Genomic DNA, 18,681 nt, shown 5'->3' with positions numbered 1-18,681 from the left:
CCCGCGGCCGCCGCCTCCGGGCACCGCGCGCATGCGCACAGCCCCGCCCCGAGCTGTCCTCGCCGGCCGGGAAGCGCGGCGGAACGCGATGCGGCGACAGACGCGAGTTGTGTGTCCGTGCTCCTGTGGGTGCCGCTTCGAGGGTATCGCTTTGTTTGCTTACCCCGTGACGTGTCAGCTGTGCTCCCAGCTGCACTGAGCTGAAAGCTTGGGGTACTTTACACCCTGAAATGAATCACTCGCTTCCCTCCCTCGTGGACAAACCCCAGGCGTGGTTCTGTTTGCTCTGGAGATTGCTCCCAGCAGGTTCCGACTCAGCTGGGCCAGGTTGAATTCACCCTGTCTGGTCCCCATCCTCAAACAGGTGTCTGCAAGGGGGTAAAATGGATGGGAACCTCTGATTTTGGGGGTGGGAGATGCTGTTCACCAAAATGGTTTGAGTTGGAAGGGACCCTTCAAAGCCATCTGTCCCAGCCAGCAGGGACACCCACAGCTCCATCAGTGCTCATCCAGCCCGACCTTGGCTGTCTGCAGGGATGGGGCACCGCCGCCTCTCTGTGCAACCTTTGCCAGTTCATCACCACCCTTATTGCAAACAACTTCTTCCTTATATCCAGTCTCAATCTTGCCCTTTTCATTTGAAACCGTTCCCCCTTTTTCCGTCACAGCAGACCCTGCTGAAGAGTCTGTCCCCTTCTTTCTTACACCCCTCCATTACATACTGACAGGCTGCTCTCAGGTCTCCCTGCAGCCTTCCCCTCTCCAGGCTGCACAGCCCCAGCTCTCTCAGCCTGTGCTCATAGGAGAGCTGTTCCATTTTTGGGGCCCCTTTCTGGATGCTCTCCAACAGGTCCACATCTCTCCTGTACTGAGGACTCCCCATCTGGATGTTCGGTCACCAACCAGCCAAAGGGAAGCACTGAACACAGTGGATTTTACCACCTTCCGCAGTTTCTATCAGCACGGACCACAGTGCACAACTTTGGACTCAGGGCTTTTCTGCCTTGTGGAGGCAAGCATACACCGTCATATGCATACACAGTCAGATGAGAATTACTAATGTGCTTTCCTCACATTGCCACACATGCAACTTCCCAAGCCAGGCAGCCACTTCTCTAAGCAAGGACTGAGTTTACAAACAGGAGGGGGAACGGCTGTTCACAAGGGTGGATAGCGATAGGACAAGGGGGAATAGTTTAAAACTGAGACAGGGCAGGTTTAGGTTGGATATGAGGAGGAAGTTTTTCCCCCAGAGGGTGGTGAGGCACTGGCACAGGTTGCCCAAGGAGGCTGTGGATGCCCCATCCCTGCAGGCATTCAAGGCCAGGCTGGATGTGGCTCTGGGCAGCCTGGGCTGCTGGTTGGTGACCTGCACACAGCAGGGGTTGGAACTGGATGAGCACTGTGTGCCTTTTCAACCCAGGTCGTTCTGTGATTCTATGCTTGGGTCTTGTGGCTGAGGGCTGGGGTCACTCTCAATAAGTGGGATCCCATCCCTGGTGGGTGCAGAACGACAGTGCTTGGTGTGCAGATGGGTGATTTCCAGACTTGTAGCAGGGAAGAAAATGAGGAATAAAAGGATCCAGCTGTCACTGCCTTTAGTAACAACCAGAACTCATGATAACAGATGAGCAGACAGAAATAGCAACGTGAAAGCTCCGGGGATCTATATTTGGGCTATTCTGACCTCCCTGGAAATGCAGTATTTATTATTCATTGCTCTACTTTGCTTTTGCACAACAGGAGAAGGGAGCAATTCAGCTGCAGCATCCTGGAGTCACTGGGGGAGCTGAGCATTGAATTCAGGATACCAGGAAGACTTCATCAGCTGTGTAAACACGGAGCTGCACCCACTTGCACACACCAGGCTTTCTGCTCTGGGAAGCAGAAGGTGGCTACGAAGCATCCCAACATACTGAAGGTCAGAGCCTTAACTTTTTACTTCCTTGCCGTGCTCTCCTGGTGAGATACAAGCAGCTCTCAGTGCACTGAAGTAAAGAAATCCTATTAAGATGCACTGATAGTTGTTTTCTGTGGTTTGCTTCCCAGGCATAAACAAAAAAGAAAAGGAAAAAAAAAAAAGCCAGCTTAAAGATTTACAGAGCGCGTGGGAATAATAAATACTTGAAGAAAATGAGATCAGAACTACCTGAGATGATGCAGATTTGAGTGGGTGACATTTCCTAGGGGGGATGGTTTTAAAGTGAGACAGGGGAGGTTTAGGTTGGATATAAGGAGGAAGTTTTTCCCCCAGAGGGTGGTGAGGCACTGGCACAGGTTGCCCAAGGAGGCTGTGGATGCCCCATCCCTGCAGGCATTCAAGGCCAGGCTGGATGTGGCTCTGGGCAGCCTGGGCTGCTGGTTGGTGACCTGCACACAGCAGGGGGTTGGAACTGGATGAGCACTGTGGGCCTTTGCAACCCAGGCCATTCTGTGATTCTGTGATTCCTCCACCTATGGCATGTGAATAGGGTTAGGATAAGGGTTCCTCCAGTGCTGGATTGTGTCTCCCATATTTGGTCCAGTGTGATGAGACTCAGAATGATCCTCCACTTGCAAGCACCAAACCCATGATTGGAGTTCAGCTCTGACTGCTGCTTCACTCCAGTGAATTCGGGGTTCTCTGTCTGGAGGTTTGGAGCTGTGGTTTGGAGCCTCCCCCCTCCAGGTACAGCAGCTTGAAAATGGACTTCTGGGTTGAGAATCGGTTTTGAAAGAAAACAAGGGGAAAACACCGAGTCTTAGAGGGACCATAGGGTTCCCATACAGGGATCTTGGAATCCCTGAGCACATGAGATGTCACACAAATGCCTGCCTGGATATTATTTCTACACCCACCCGTGATTTTTCTGGGCTTTCATTCATTTCCCTGTGAGCTCTGCAGCCCTTGCTCTGCATGCATTGAGGTGTCTGATTCCGGTTTATTGTTATCCATTGTAAATCTGGAGTTTCTGGATCTACGACAGGGAGAGCTGCCTCTGCTGCAGCCTCCATCCCTTGGCCTTCCCTGCCCGTTTTAATGAATTATTCACACGGCGGTGGCTGGGCTTTGGCAGTTGCTATAGGGCAGGCTCATGAATAACAACAGGCGGATATTTTTAGCCCTAACTCTTATTACCGTGCTGCCCTTTGTTCGCAGTTAGCTCTGTGTTTTCAGCAGGAGGAACCCTGCAACACTGCCGAGGGCTGGGACTCCCTTTGGACTGACACATTACCACTTCCTTCCCAGTTTATGGGATGGCCATCTGCATTCTCCTCGCTAAGATCTGGTGAGTGGGGCTGGGGGCTTTTTGTCACTCCTCTCTGCTGTCCCCACTCTGTCACCTGCAATGAAATTCATAACATCACAGAATGGCCTGAATGGTTTGCAAAGGCCCACAGTGCTCATCCGGTTCCAACCCCCTGCTGCGTGCAGGGTCGCCAACCAGCAGAGCAGGTTGCCCAGAGCCACATCCAGCCTGGAAACAAGGTGAAAGAATCTAGCAGAAGCAGGATGCGCCTCTAGGAGGATTGGTCCTAAAGCAGCCACATCAGTTAATAACGGGATTTCTGATCACTTTAGGGGGATCTGGTGCAGATACACTGAAGGAGAAGGGGAAAAAGGGCAGCGATTGCTTCCTGCAGCTCAGAGCTGCTCCCTCTGCCGAGCCTTTGGCATGGCTGAATATTTACAAATGGTTTTAGCTCAGATGCCATCAGGTGATGCAGCCCTGCTCAGGTGCCTGCTGGGACTCACAGTTTGTTCAGCTTTCTCGTTATTGTTCTACTTCTAGCCATAGTTTGGATAGTTATTAAGGGTCATAGATATCCTTAATGCCCAGGTTGCCCAAGGAGGCTGTGGATGCCCCATCCCTGCAGGCATTCAAGGCCAGGCTGGATGTGGCTCTGGGCAGCCTGGGCTGCTGGTTGGTGACCTGCACACAGCAGGGGTTGGAACTGGATGAGCATTGTGGGCCTTTGCAACCCAGGCCGTGCTGTGATTCTATGATCCACTTTGCTACCGCAGCTACAAGGGAAAACAGTCACCCGGACATTGTGCTTTGGGGCAGCAACAACCTAGAACCTGGGTCTATCCCCACATCCAACGGTGAGATGAAATTAAAAATGAATGCACTGATGAATATTCTCAATCCCGCCTCTGACGCCCACAGCTGACGGGAGCTCTGATTTCAGATCCCCGCCCCCAGCCCTTGCGGGGAGCGCTGCCCTCCGCGCCACCCCTCCGCCTCCTCCGCGCTGATTGGCTGCTGCCGCTGCTCGTCAAGTCCCGCGACTTCCCCTTTGCTTCCCATTGGCCGACCGGCGGCGCCGCCCAATGAGGAGCGGAACTCCACCCCCGCGGTGGCGGGAAAACGCTCGGTTTTGGCGCCAAAGGAGGCGTGTGGAGACCGTTGCGATCGGGGCCGGCGTTTGGGGTCGCGGCCGGGGGTCTCTTAGGATCAATTCGGGATCCCGGTTCCCGCCTGTTTGCTACCGCCTCCCGGCACCATGGCAGCCCCGGAGGGCGGGTTGGACGACGCGGAGCTGCGAGAAGCTCAGCGGGATTACCTGGATTTCCTGGACGATGAGGTGAGGAGCGGGGCGTTCTGCGGGCTGCGTCCTGCCCTTGTTAACACCCAGTGCCGGGCATGGCTTCACCACCGAACCCCCAGCCGGAGCCCGTGGCTCTGGGATTGTTTTTTCCCCAGGGAGGAAATGGCTGTGTGAAACTGAGGGTTGTGTTGTTACTGTGCAGGAAGATCAAGGGGTTTATCATGGCAAAGTACGCGACATGATCAACGACAACCAGAACCGCCTGCTGGTCAACATCAACGACCTGCGGAGGAGGAACGAGAAGAGAGCCAGCCGGTGAGTGGAACCGGGGGGTGGCAGGGCAGCTGGGGGCCGCTGTGCCATCCAGCCCTTCCATGCTTGCAATTGGCAAAACCTGGGTGTTGGAGTCCTTAGAGGGAGCTGCGGTTGTTTGCATGGTGTGAGGCGGCTCAGCTTTTAGGGTTCTGGGGTCTTTTTGCACGATGAGAGGTGACAGCCTCAACACGGAGGTTTTTTGGGTTGGATTTTGGAAGAATGGTGATGCAGTGGCAGAGCAGCTCAGGCAGGGTGGTGGGATCCATCCATGGAGGTGTTCCAGAACCATGGAGATGTGGCACTGAGGGACACAGTGGGCATGGTGGGGTCGGCTGGGGTTGGACTGGGTGCTTGCAGAGGTATATCACAGAATGGTTGGGTTGGAAGGGACCTCAAGGATCACAAAGCTCCAACCCCCCACCACACGCAGGGCCACCAACCTCCACATTTCACAGCAGCCCAGGCTGCCCAGGGCCCCATCCAACCTGGCCTTGAACACCTCCAGAGATGGACGGGGCATCACAGCCTCTCTGGGCAGCTGTTCCAGCACCTCACCACTCTCATAGCACAGAACTTCCCCCTGACATCCAACCTAAACGTTCCCTCCCTCAATTTCAAACCATTTCCTCTTGTCCTACTGCTATCTACCCTTTCCAAGACTTTATTTCCACCCTTAATTTCCTGTTGGTGTTCAGATATAATTGTGCTTGTTCACCATCTGGCTCTTGGTTTCTTTGAGCTGTGGGATTCTTTTTCAATAATACTCCCAATACTCTTTCAGAGTACATGGAAGCATTTGGAAGAGCTTTCTTAGAGCTGCCCGTGGGGATGGCAGAAGGGGTTGCCAGCAAGGTGCAGCTCTCAACCATCACTTCCCTCTGTTGCAGGCTTTTGAACAACGCCTTTGAGGAGCTCATCGCCTTCCAACGTGCTCTGAAGGACTTTGTTGCCTCTGTTGATGCCACCTATGCCAAGCAGTATGAGGACTTCTACATTGGGCTGGAGGGCAGCTTTGGTTCCAAGCACGTCTCGCCACGGACGCTGACTGCCTGCTTCCTGAGCTGCATCGTTTGTGTGGAGGGCATCGTGACAAAGTGTGAGCCTGGGGGCAGGTTGGGGTGCTGGGCAGGGTGAGGAGCAGGGGGTCGGGGTGTTCTGTACAGCAGGAGTCCTCCAGGACCAATGGCAGGACAACTGGAATGAGGGTAACAGGGGACTTGGCAAAAGATTGGAATTTTGGGAACTCTGCAGACCTTGTATCACAGAATCACAGAACGGCCTGGGTTGCAAAGGCCCACAATGCTCATCCAGTTCCAACCCCCTGCTGTGTGCAGGTCACCAACCAGCAGCCCAGGCTGCCCAGAGCCACATCCAGCCTGGCCTTGAATGCCTGCAGGGATGGGGCATCCACAGCCTCCTTGGGCAACCTGTGCCAGTGCCTCACCACCCTCTGGGGGAAAAACTTCCTCCTCATATCCAACCTAAACCTGCCCTGTCTCAGTTTGAACCATTCCCCCTTGCCCCCTCACCATCCACCCTCACAAACAGCCGTTCCCCCTCCTGTTTATAAACTCCCTTCCAGTCCTGGAAGGCCAGAATGAGGTCTCCCCGGTGCCTTCTCTTGCCACTCTGGTTGCCAGCACTTGTGTCCTGCACAAGTAGTGAATATCTTTTTGGTGTTTCATGGTGACAAATAGGCAGGCCTTTTCTGCCCCTAACTCTTCTTTCTTCCAAACCCAGGCTCTCTGATTCGTCCTAAGGTTGTCCGGAGTGTCCATTATTGCCCAGCCACCAAGAAGACTATTGAGCGCCGATACACAGACTTGACATCCCTGGATGCTTTCCCTTCCAGCTCTGTCTACCCTACAAAGGTGAGGTGAAGCAGCCTCATACAGGGGATATCTGCAGGTTCCTCTGAGGAGAACGTGCTGGCTCACAAATCAGCCTGATCAGCTGGTGGTTGGCATGCTTGTATGTGGCAAGGGAATTGAAACTAGGTTGTTTTTAGGGTTTCTTTCAACCCAAACCATTCTAGCATCCCGTGGGTGCTGCCCTGGAGGGTGCATGGACCCTTGTGTGCAGGGATTGCCCCGTGCTTGGGAATGGAGGAAGGCTGAACCTGAGCTGTGTCTGTGGTGCACATGCATTCTTCTGCATGGCCTGCCTGCGGTTTTTGGAGAGCTCTAATGTAGCAGTGCTGGGTGCTGACAGCACCCATGGGGAGCTGTATTGCTGATGAACCCCAGGATCTGGAAGTCCTGGTAAAGCAATCCTTTGCAGCACTCTTGTGTGTGCCGTGTGATGCTTTCTTCCCATTGCTGCTAATTTCTCTGTTGCTTTGCCTTCCTCCTTAAGGATGAGGAGAATAACCCCCTGGAGACAGAGTTTGGCCTCTCAGTCTACAAAGACCATCAGACCATCTCCATCCAGGAGATGCCTGAGAAGGCACCAGCAGGGCAGCTGCCACGCTCAGTGGATGTCATTCTGGATGATGACCTGGTGGACAAAGTGAAGCCTGGAGATCGCATCCAGGTGGTCGGGACGTATCGCTGCCTGCCAGGAAAGAAGGGAGGTTACACGTCGGGGACATTCAGGTGAGCCTTCTGTTGGCTTGAAGGACGATGTCAGCCCTGCCACTCCTTTTTAGCAGGGTCCCATTCTGGAAGATGAGATGTAGGGCAGGCTGGATGGGGCTGTGAACAACCTGGTCTGGAAGGAGGGTCTGCCTATAGTAGGAGGTTGGGACTGGATGATCTTAAAGGTCCCTTCCAACCCAAAACGTCCCACGATTCTATGAATTCCTGCTGTTGTTACGGTGACTCTGAAGGTTCTGTAGGCTTCACAGACATGATCGTGGCTGTCACTTTTCCAGGACTATCCTCATTGCCTGCCATATCAAGCAGATGAGCAAAGATGCTCGGCCTCTCTACTCTGCTACTGATGTGGCCAAGATCAAGAGGTTCAGCAGGAGTCGCTCTAAGGTATTTACATAGGTCTTATTTCTAAGCTCACCTTCCATGATTTTCCACTTGCTTCTTCTGCATTTTCTACATAGTTTTTGTCAATTTCTGTGATGTGTGTGTATATACATATATATTTATTACACATATGTAGTTGTAGCAGAGTTTCTTGATGGCTCTGCTGTTGTGCACAGCTGTTGAAATGGAGCTCAGGCTGGGCTGTGTGTGCCCCAACTGCTCGCTGGTTGTCAGAGAAGCTCCTCTGCAGAATTCTACTTTTCCTCCTCAAACCTAAGAACAGAATTAGATGACAGCCTGGATTTCTGAAAGGAAATAAAGCAAAATGCTGGGGGAGGGGATGGGGGTCTGCCCCAGCCTGGTCCTGTGTTCAGATCTTTGTTCTTGTGGGCTTTGTTGCTTCCAGTGCTTGTGAGGTGGTGTAGGACTTCAGAGCCGCATTGAAAGAATATTCCAACTATCTTTTCCCATCTAAATAATCTTTATCAGTGTAGTTCTGTGGTAGGAATAAGTTTCTTTTTTGGTGCTGAAATGGGCTTGTGAAGAATTGCTCCTTGTTCTTCGGGCCACTCACAGGATATGTGCTTTGCTTCTTCTGCCTTAGGATATCTTTGACCAGCTGGCCAGATCCCTGGCACCCAGCATCCACGGGCACGAGTTCATCAAGAAGGCCCTTCTGTGCATGCTGCTTGGAGGGGTGGAGAAGGTCCTGGAGAACGGGAGCCGCATCCGAGGAGACATCAACATCTTGCTGATAGGTGGGATTTTGTCATCTCCAAGGACAGAGGCAGCTGAGGCTGGGCTGTGGGAGTGAGCTGAGGCTGTTCAAATGGAATTTCCGTGTTGCCTCTTCTCCTGTCACCATACAAAGCCCCGGCTCCGTCTTCTTGCCGTCAGGTCGATGGAGAACACGATCCATTCCCCTTTTCTGAAAGCTGAACAAACCCAATTCTTAGTCACTTGTATTCATTTCCCCGCTGATGCTGTTTGCTAAATCTTCTCCCTTTCAGGAGACCCTTCTGTGGCCAAATCCCAGCTGCTGCGCTATGTGCTGAGCACTGCTCCCCGTGCCATTGGCACTACTGGCAGGGGCTCCTCTGGTGTTGGCTTGACTGCTGCTGTCACCACCGACCAAGAAACCGGTAAGGAATGTGCTGGTTCCCAGTGGGAGTTGGTGGAGGGACAGCAGTTAATCCCTGGGATGGACTCTGCAAGGTTCAGGACTGTTTGTCATAGAATCATAGAATGCCCTGGGTTGAAAAGGATCATCCAGTTCCAACCCCCTGCTGTGTGCACGTCGCCAACCAGCAGCCCAGGCTGCCCAGAGCCACATCCAGCCTGGCCTTGAATGCCTGCAGGGATGGGGCATCCACAGCCTCGTTGGGCAACCTGTGCCAGTGCCTCACCACCCTCTGGGGGAAAAACTTCCTCCCAAAGTGGGCATCCCTGAGACTGTGGGCGATGATCCTCCTCCCAGGGATGCTGCTGCAGTGGAAGAAGCCAGCAGGAGATTCTCAGAGCCGTTGAACATCACTGACCTTCTTTTTTCCACCCTCCCATCTCAGGTGAACGGCGTCTGGAAGCGGGGGCCATGGTGTTGGCTGACAGGGGTGTGGTGTGCATCGATGAGTTTGACAAGATGTCTGACATCGACCGCACGGCCATCCACGAGGTGATGGAGCAGGGCCGTGTCACCATCGCCAAGGCCGGCATCCACGCTCGCCTCAACTCCCGCTGCAGCGTCCTGGCAGCTGCCAACCCCGTCTATGGCCGGGTGAGTGCTAGGGTTTGCTGCTCCCCTCTATGTGGAGGCCTGCTAGGAGCTGTCTTTGGAAATGATAAAATCCAAAGGATCTCCTAGATTTGATTCTTAGTGGAACTGAGGTGTGGGAAGAACTTGGTTTGCTTGGCTACTGCTGCTGCTTGTGGTTATCGTGAAGGCTGTGTGTGTCCTGTCCAACGTGGCCTTGAACACTCCCAGGGATGGGGCGTAAAATAGCATTTACTCCTTCAGCAGGCTGTGCTTAGCATGGTGTCTTTTGGTGTTCAGCTGTGCATTTCCTTGAAGGCCTAGCTTGAAAGGTTCTTTCCACCTTCCCTAGCAACCAGCAGTGACCCATGGGAATCTCTTGTAATCCCTTTCTTCAACCTCTTGTAGTACGACCAATACAAGACGCCCATGGAGAACATTGGCCTGCAGGACTCCTTGCTCTCCCGTTTTGACCTGCTGTTCATCATGCTGGACCAGATGGACTCTGAGCAGGACAGGGAGATCTCGGATCACGTCCTGCGAATGCACCGCTACCGCAACCCCAATGAGCAGGATGGGGATGGTGAGTTCCTCTGGCTGTCTAGAAAGCCCAGGAGTTACAGGTTTTCTTTGGCTGTAGTTGCTTTCCTTTCCCTTGGAGCAAGAAGGGTAAAGCCCTGGCCTGGACCTGAGGGCAGGGGGGGTTGAAACTAAATGATTGTTATGGTCCTTTCCAACCCAGGCCGTTCTATCATTCCCTTGTCCTCAGGGGGACCTTGAACACTGCTGAACTGTAAAGCATAGAGCATCCATCTCTCCTCTGTAGATGGTGCCCATCTGTCCTGGACAGCTGTGGTTGGGGTGATGGGGAAGTAGATAGGGGTGGGCTCCTTGCACTGTGACACAACTCCAGACTTCTCAGGTTGTCACTTGTTAGCGGCTCTTTGGGTTCAGTTGTCCATGGCTTTGCTGAGTGCTGCCAGTAGGTGGCTGTGAGAAGCTAAAATCCTGTTCTTGGCAACCTTCCTCTCTCCAGCCATGCCCCTGGGCAGCGCCGTGGAGATCCTGGCTACGGATGACCCTGATTTTGCACAGGAGGAGGAACAGGAGCTCCAAGTGTATGAGAAACACGATGAGCTCCTGCATGGGCCCAACCGTCGCAGGTGAGTCTCCTGTCCCTTGTGCCATGTAACTCTGGGGGTTTCCACGGTAATGAGCTGATGCTAAAATGCTCTGGATTTGGCTGGAGCATCAGGGTGCTGGCTCATTGCTGCTGACAGCGATGCTGTAGATTGTCCACAGTGCGGTGTGTGGGTGGGCTGCAAAGGGAGCCTGCTTTGGGTACGCTGTTCTCAAATGCCAGGCAGGTGGGAGAATATCTGGAGCACAATTCTGGGTGCCCCTAAGAGTAGCACTCTCCCTGAGTGCAGCCTGCACGTGCTCTCTGCTTGTCCCCTGTGCTCCCCTCAAGGACACGGGCATGTGTGCATCCCCTGCAGGGAGAAGATCGTCAGCATGGAGTTCATGAGGAAGTACATCCACGTGGCAAAAATGATCAAGCCTGTCTTGACCCAGGAATCAGCAGATTACATAGCAGAGGAATACTCACGCCTGCGCAGCCAGAACCAGATGAACTCGGACATTGCCAGGGTGAGCTCCATCTTCTCTCTAATCACACCAGGGGGAAAACCGAGGCACACGCTCCTCTTTAACATTACAGGTGCTTTCCTCCCTCAGTCAGAGTGGTTGAGGTTGGAAGGGAGCTGTGGATGTGAGCTCCTGGTGTTGCAGCAAAGTGGGGTGAACCAGATGCTGATGTGAATGCTACAGTGGGGGTCCAGCACGGTCTCATGGGCTCCAGTATCTCACCACCGTCTTTCTCCTTTGCAGACCTCCCCAGTCACAGCCCGTACCCTGGAGACATTGATTCGCCTCTCCACGGCCCATGCTAAGGCCAGGATGAACAAGACTATTGATCTGCAGGATGCAGAGGCAGCTTTGGAGCTGGTGCAGTTTGCCTACTTCAAAAAGGTGGGGGAAAGGAAGTGGGGTCCCAAAGGTTTCATTGAAAAGATCAGGCACTATTGAGGCACTAAAGTATCACTGGGAAGCTTTGGCAGTGCAGAATAAGAGGCGTTGTAGAAGGTTGCTGAGCCCCTCAAGCTCACAGCAGGTGTGTGTGGATGAAGCTGGGGGGGATGGGTTGTGTGCAGTGGACAGGTTTGCTTTGGGAGCCAATAGGAGTGGTGCTCTGGGAGGGGGCAGAGAGGTGGGGCACCTGCCTGTCTTGAAATCAGGCCAAGTCCTGCTTGCTGGTCTTCGTTGAATCATAGAATGGGCTGGGTTGAAAAGGACTTCAGAGGTCATCTAATTTCAAACCCCTGCTATGTGCAGGGTCATCAACCACCAGACCAGGCTGCCCAGAGCCACATCCAGCCTGACCTTGAATGCAATGTCTTGTGCAGGTGCTGGAAAAGGAGAAGAAGCGCAAGAAGCAGGTGGAGGATGACTCGGAGACGGAGAAGGAGGAGGAGGAGACTCAGCCTGAGAAGGAGGGCAGGAAGCAAAGGTAGTCAAGGCATGCCTTGGGGAGGTACTTGTGTTAAATCCAGTGGATCTCCTGGACAACACTTGTAATGCTGGAGCCTCTAGGCTCCCAAATTTCAGGTTTTGTGGCCAAGTGGTGGTGGATGAGCTCTGGGCTTACCCACAAGCTGCAGCTGCCCTGCCTTCTGTTGGCCAGATACTTTCAGGAGCCCTGGGGATGTCTCCTGAGGTCTATACATTGGTAGATCAGAGCTGACCTCTTCTTCCTCCACACAGGAGGAAGAAGGCACGCACAGAAGGCGAGGAGGAATCCTACGATCCCTATGACTTCAGTGACACTGAGCAGGAGATGCCAGAGGGTGAGTCAGGGGTTTCACTGGCATCACCTGAGTTTTTCATCACCCATGCCATCCAAAAAGGCCACCTGCCTTTGTGTGTGCTTCCTGGCTCTTTAAGGAAGCAGGCTGAAGCAACTTCTCTTCCTCTTCCAGTCCAGGCACATACTCCCAAGACACCTGAAGCCTCAGCTACTGGGGAAGCAAAGAAGCCAGAGTTGTCCGACCCACGGTGAGTGGGGGCTGGAAAAGCAGCAGGAGGATGTTAGTCCTTCCCTGCTCCACAGTGACCCATAGAGCTCAATAGTGATCCAGTAAGAACTCCTTACGGACCCCATAGAGCTCCATAGTGACCCTATAACATTTCCTTTATGACCCCATAGCATTTTATAGTGACTCTATAGAGATCCATGATGGTACGTTCATAGTTGAATTATGACCCCTTAAGCGTAACCCATAAAAGTTCTATGGTTACAACAAAATAGCTCCATTATGACCATAAGAACTCTATATTGAGCCCACAAAAGTTCTGTTACGACCCCATAGAGCTACATAGTAATCCCTGAGCTGTTCCATTGTGACACCATCACAGTTCCCTTGTGACCCCATAGAGCTTCTTAGGGCCCCCAGAACAGTTCCATAGACACCCCACGGAGATCCATAGTGACCCCATGGAGCTTCCTAGTGACCCCATAATGGTTCCCTTGTGACCCCATAGAGCTCTGTAGGTTCCACATAACAGATCTATTACGACCTCAAAAAGCTCCATGGTGACCCCATAGAGCTGCAGAGTGACCCCATAGCAGTTCCATTATGACGCATTAGAGCTCCATACTGTTGACCTAGGGCTCCATAGAGACACCATAGAGTTCCCTGTTGACCCTGGAACAGTTCAGTTATGGTGCCATGAAGCCCCAAATCCTGATCCCTGAGCTGTTCCATTGTGACATTATCACAGTTGCCTTGTGGCCCCATGAAACTTCTTAGGGACCTGAGGACAGTTCCATAGACACGCCATGGAGTTCAATAGTGACCCTATAGAGCTGCCATAGTGACCCGAAAACAGTTCCATTATGACCCCATGGAGCTCCATAGTAATCCCTGAGCTGTTGGTTTGTGACCCCATGACAGTTCCCTTGTGACCCAATGGAGTTTCATAAGGACTTCAGAACAGTTCCATAGACACCCCATGGAGTTCCGTAGTGACCCCATAGAGCTGTCTGGTGACCCCATAATAGTTCCCTTGTGACCCCATGGAGCTTCTTAGGGTCCTGGGAACTGTTCCATTATGACCCCATGGAGTTCCATAGTGACCCCATAGAGCTGCGTGGTGACCCCATGATAGTTCCCTTGTGACCCCATGGAGTTTCCTAAGGACTTTGGAAGAGTTCCATAGACACCCCATGGAGATCCATAGTTACCCCATAAGCTGCCTAGTGAGCCCATGATAGTTCCCTTGTGACCCCATGGAGCTCCGTAGGTTTCACATAACAGGTCTATTACCACCTCAAAGAGCTCCATAACAGTTCTCTTATGACCATAAGAGTTCCATAGTGACCCCATTCAGCTCCTTAGTGACCCTTTTAAAGTTCCATTGTGACCCCATGGAGGTCCATAGTGACCCCATAGAGCTGTCTAGTAACCCGAAAACAGTTCCATAGAGAGGCCTGGTGACCCCATAGTAGTTCCCTTATGACCCCGTGGATCTTCTTAGGGTCCTGAGAACTGTTCCATTATGACCCCTTGGAGTTCCATTATGACCCCATAGAGCTTTATAGTAATCCGAAAACAGTTCCATAGAGCTGCCTGGTGACCCCATAATAGTTGCCTTGTGACCCCATAGAGCTTCTTAGGGACCTGAGAAGAGTTCCATTATGATCCCATGGAGTTCCGTAGTGACCCCATAGAGCTGCCTGGTGACCCCGTAATAGTTCCTTTGTGACCCCATGGAGCTTCTTAGGAACCTGAGAACAGTTCCATTATGACCCCATGGAGCTCCATAGTAATCCCTGAGCTGTTGCATTTTGACCCCATAACAATTCCCTTGTGACCCCACAGAGTTTCTTAAGGACTTCGGAAGAGTTCCATAGACACCCCATGGAGATCCATAGTTACCCCATAAGCTGCCTAGTTAGCCCATAATAGTTCCCTTGTGACCCAATGGAGCTCCGTAGGTTCCACATAACAGATCTATTAAGACCTCAAAGAGCTCCATGGTGACCCCATGAAAGTTCCACTATGACCCCATGGAGCTCCATGGTGATCCCATAAAAGTTCCCTTGTGACCCCATTACACTTCCCTTAGGACCATAAGAGTTCCATAGTGACGCCATAGAGCTGCATAGTGACACAATAGAGCTGCCGAGTGACCCCATCACAGTTCCCTTGTGACCACATGGAGCTCCGTAGGTTCCACATAATAGATGTATGGTGACCCCACAGAGTTCCATAGTGACCCCATAAAAGTTCCATTGTTACCTCTTAACAGCCTCTTCATGACTGTCTAGTAACCCGAAAACAGTTCCATAGAGCTGCCTGGTGACCCCATAATAGTTCCCTTGTGACCCCATGGAGCTTCTTAGGGACCTGAGAAGAGTTCCGTTATGACCCTTAGGGACCTGAGAAGAGTTCCGTTATGACCCCATGGAGTTCCATAGTGACCCCTAGAGCTGTCTAGTAACCCGAAAACAGTTCCATAGAGCTGCCTATTGACCCCATCACAGTTCCTTCGTGACCCCATAGAGTTTCTTAGGTACTTCAAAACAGTTCCATAGACACCCCATGGAGATCCCTATTGACCCCATAAGCTGCCTAGTGAGCCCATAATAGTTCCCTTGTGACCCCATGGAGCTCCGTAGGTTCCACATAATAGATGTATCACGACTTCAAAGAGCTCCATAGTGACCCCATGAAAGTTCCACTATGACCCCATGGAGCTCCATGGTGATCCCATAGAAGTTCCCTTGTTACCCCATTACAGTTCCCTTTGGACCATAAGAGTTCCATAGTGATGCCATAGAGCTGCATAGTGACACAACAGAGCTGCAGAGTGACCCCATCACAGTTCCCTTGTGACCCCATGGAGCTCCGTAGGGCCCTCAGAACAGTTCCATAGACACCCTTAGGGAATTCCATAGTGACCCCACAGAGCTGCCTGGTGACCCCATAATAGTTCCCTTGTGATCCCATGAAGCTTCTTAGGGCTCTCAGAACTGTTCCATTATGACCCCATGGAGCTCCATAGTGACCCTATAGAGCTGCCTGGTGACCCCATAATAGTTCCCTTGTGACCCCATGGAGCTTCTTAGGGACCTGAGAAGAGATCCGTTATGACCCCATGCAGTTCCATAGTGTCCCCATGTAGCTCCGTCGTGACCTCACAGAGGTCCATGGTGACCCCACTAAAGTTTCCTCATGACGGCAAAAGAGCTCCATAGTGACACCATAAATGTTCCATTGTAAACCCATTACAGTTTCATTATGACCCCATAGAAGTTCATAGGGACCCTGTAACTGTTCCATTATGACCCCATGGAGCTCGATAGTGATCCCATAGATGTTCCACTGTTACCCCATAACAGTTCTCTTATGACCATAAGAGTTCCATAGTGACCCCATTCAGCTCCTTAGTGACCCTTTTAAAGTTCCATTGTGACCCCATGGAGGTCCATAGTGACCCCATAACAGCCCATAGTCACCCCGTTAAAGTTTCATTATGATCCCATTGCTGCTCCATTGTTACACCATAATGGCTCCATTGTGACCATAAGAGCTCCACAGTGACCCCATAGAGCTCTAAAGTGGCCTGTCAGAGCTCCTTGGTGACCCCACAACAGTGCCATTATGACCTTATCAGAGCTGCTTAGTAATCCCTGAACTGTTTCATTGTTACCCCTTGGCAGTTCCACTGTGACCCCATAAAGCTCCATAGGTTCCTTGTGATTGATCTTTTAAGAGCTCCATAGTGACCCCATAACAGTGCCTTTATGACCCGATATAGGGCTGTATTTTGGGCAGCAGGTGTTCAGGTCTGCTGGGCTGCAGGTGTTGTGCTTGGCGGTGCTGGAGCTGGTTCTGGGCTGGGATGTGGTTAGTTACCAAGGGAGGGGAAGCTGCTGGTGTTGGTCTTTGATGGAGATGACTTCTCACGCAGGTTGAAAGCCTTCAAGGCCGCCTTGCTGGAGGTCTTCAAGTCTTCCCACGCTCAGTCTGTGGGCCTGAAGAGCGTGATGGAGTCCATCAACCGTGACAACCCTGAGCCCTTCTCGCTCGCCGAAGTGAAGTTGGCGTTGGCCCACATGCAAGATGACAACCAGATCATGGTGTCTGATGACATCATCTTCCTAATCTGAGCCTCGAGGAGGAGGAGCCCAAATTTTACCTTCACCTCTCCTGAATGCTTCATCTGGCTGTGCTGAACTTCGGGAAGCACTTTACTGGCTGTGAAGCTCTCTCACTTGCCACACCTCTGAACTGGAGTATTTGGGAAGAAGTTTGGTTCTGCAAGTAGTCAGAAGGAAGAACTGATGTGCAAGTTACTGATCTGCTTGATGTGTTTTTAGCTGTGACCTGGGTTATGTGCAAGCTCAGGTTGGTTTTACTCAAAGCTAGTTTGTCTTCGTGCAGCAGGGCTCCCTGTGGCAGGCTTTTGCCCTTATAAATCTTTCTTTTCTCCCCATCTGGGGGCTTCCCAGGCTGGGAGGAGCCTCTTCCCTCCCAGCTTTTCTTACTGTTTAATTAAAACGAAAACATGGGTTTAAGCATTCAACAGCAGCACTAGTGAGAAGAAATATAGGGGAAGGGGGAAGGAAGGAGGGGATGAGGGAAGTTGGAGATGGAATTCTCCTCCAAACCAACATGCTCCCATGGCCAGGGAGGGTTTTCAAGAAAACTGAAATCACAGGTTAACCCGCAGCCAGAGCTGGTGAAGGTTTGGGATGTTAAAAAACCCACAAAATAATGGAATTTTATTTTGGTGAATTTGAGGTTAAGCTTTGGAGAAGGCCCTGAGCAGCACAGACTCTTTCTATTGTCCTTGCCAGGATATCTACACCACTCAAGTGCCCTTATTTGTGTCAGTGGCACCATCAGTGTTAACTCGCATAATAAAACCTGTCTGTAGATAACATTTGGTCCCATTGCTCCTGTGACTTAGTGCTGACTTGGACCTAAGCTGTTCCTGCTTAGCTTATATGTGCCCCATCCATCCCTGGAGGTGTTCAAGGCCAGGTTGGATGGGGCCCTGGGCAGCCTGGGCTGCTGTAAATGTGGAGCTTGGTGGCCCTGCATATGGCAGGGGGTTGGAGATTCATAATCCTTGGGGTCCCTTCCAACCCAACCATTCTGTGATTCTATGATCACATCTGAGATGTGGCCACCTGGGTCCAATTAAACCACTGCACCAGAGAACCTTGGCTGTGCTTGGGAGGAGCACTGGCTTTTATGTCTTTTCTTGTCCATTTTCACCCCTTGGAAGCACCCAGCCAGCTTTTCTCTCCTGGAAATTTCCCCAGTGCTCTAAGAAACGTCCCTGGTCATTTCTGTTGCTCCTGTTTTGCCTTGCTGTAATACCGGGGTTATTTCCATCTCTTCATCTCCCCCCACTTCTTGAGTTTTGGAGGATCTCTGTAGGTCACAGCATTGCGTCAGTGAGGTTTTTATAGAGCTGCCTCCCCTTCTTCAGATGCTCGGTCCTCCATTTCCCTGTCCTTACCGCTGCATTGCTGCTAGCAGTGCATCCCCCATTACAAGTCACCAGAGGGAGCTCCAAGGTAGAGAAATCTGCTTCGTTGGACTCTCCCACAGCCTACAGGGGAAACTCAAGTCAAGGTCTTGGCTCTACCCGACATTCAAAATGGGGGAAGGTATTGAGGACTGTCTGTTGGAAACAGGCTTGTTTGTTTTATAATAATAATGAGAGAAACCACAAGGAGATTCCATTTCATAGAATTATCACAGAATGGCCTGGGTTGAAAAGGAGCACAGTGCTCATCCAGTGCCAACCCCCTGCTGTGTGCAGGTCAGCAACCAGCAGCCCAGGCTGCCCAGAGCCACATCCAGCCTGGCCTTGAATGCCTGCAGGGATGGGGCATCCACAGCCTCCTTGGGCAACCTGTGCCAATGCCTCACCACCCTCTGGGGGAAAAACTTCCTCCTCATATCCAACCTAAACCTCCCTTATCTCAGTTCAAAGTTTATTAGTTTGGTTTAGTTCATTTGTGGC

General features: G+C 51.9%; 1 protein-coding gene across 1 annotated transcript; it reads left to right on the top strand.

Annotated features, from left to right (window-relative positions):
* The first annotated feature begins 4,297 nt into the window (after positions 1-4,297).
* On the top strand, positions 4,298-17,584 carry MCM3 (minichromosome maintenance complex component 3). The gene is made up of 17 exons (XM_052691505.1): positions 4,298-4,569; positions 4,736-4,848; positions 5,736-5,944; positions 6,589-6,719; positions 7,204-7,442; positions 7,721-7,829; positions 8,431-8,584; positions 8,837-8,968; positions 9,392-9,600; positions 9,985-10,159; positions 10,613-10,739; positions 11,076-11,226; positions 11,467-11,607; positions 12,042-12,145; positions 12,400-12,482; positions 12,615-12,690; positions 16,612-17,584. The coding sequence occupies exons 1-17, from the start codon at positions 4,489-4,491 to the stop codon at positions 16,808-16,810; spliced, it is 2,433 nt and encodes an 810-aa protein (XP_052547465.1). The 5' UTR covers positions 4,298-4,488; the 3' UTR covers positions 16,811-17,584.
* The last annotated feature ends 1,097 nt before the right edge of the window (positions 17,585-18,681 follow it).

The sequence above is a fragment of the Tympanuchus pallidicinctus genome, unplaced genomic scaffold (genome assembly GCF_026119805.1).
Source record: "Tympanuchus pallidicinctus isolate F22 unplaced genomic scaffold, pur_lepc_1.0 scaffold1, whole genome shotgun sequence".
Classification (NCBI taxonomy): domain Eukaryota; kingdom Metazoa; phylum Chordata; class Aves; order Galliformes; family Phasianidae; genus Tympanuchus; species Tympanuchus pallidicinctus.
The sequence above is the reverse complement of the archived record's forward strand: the minus strand, read 5'-3'. Positions and strand labels throughout refer to the sequence as shown.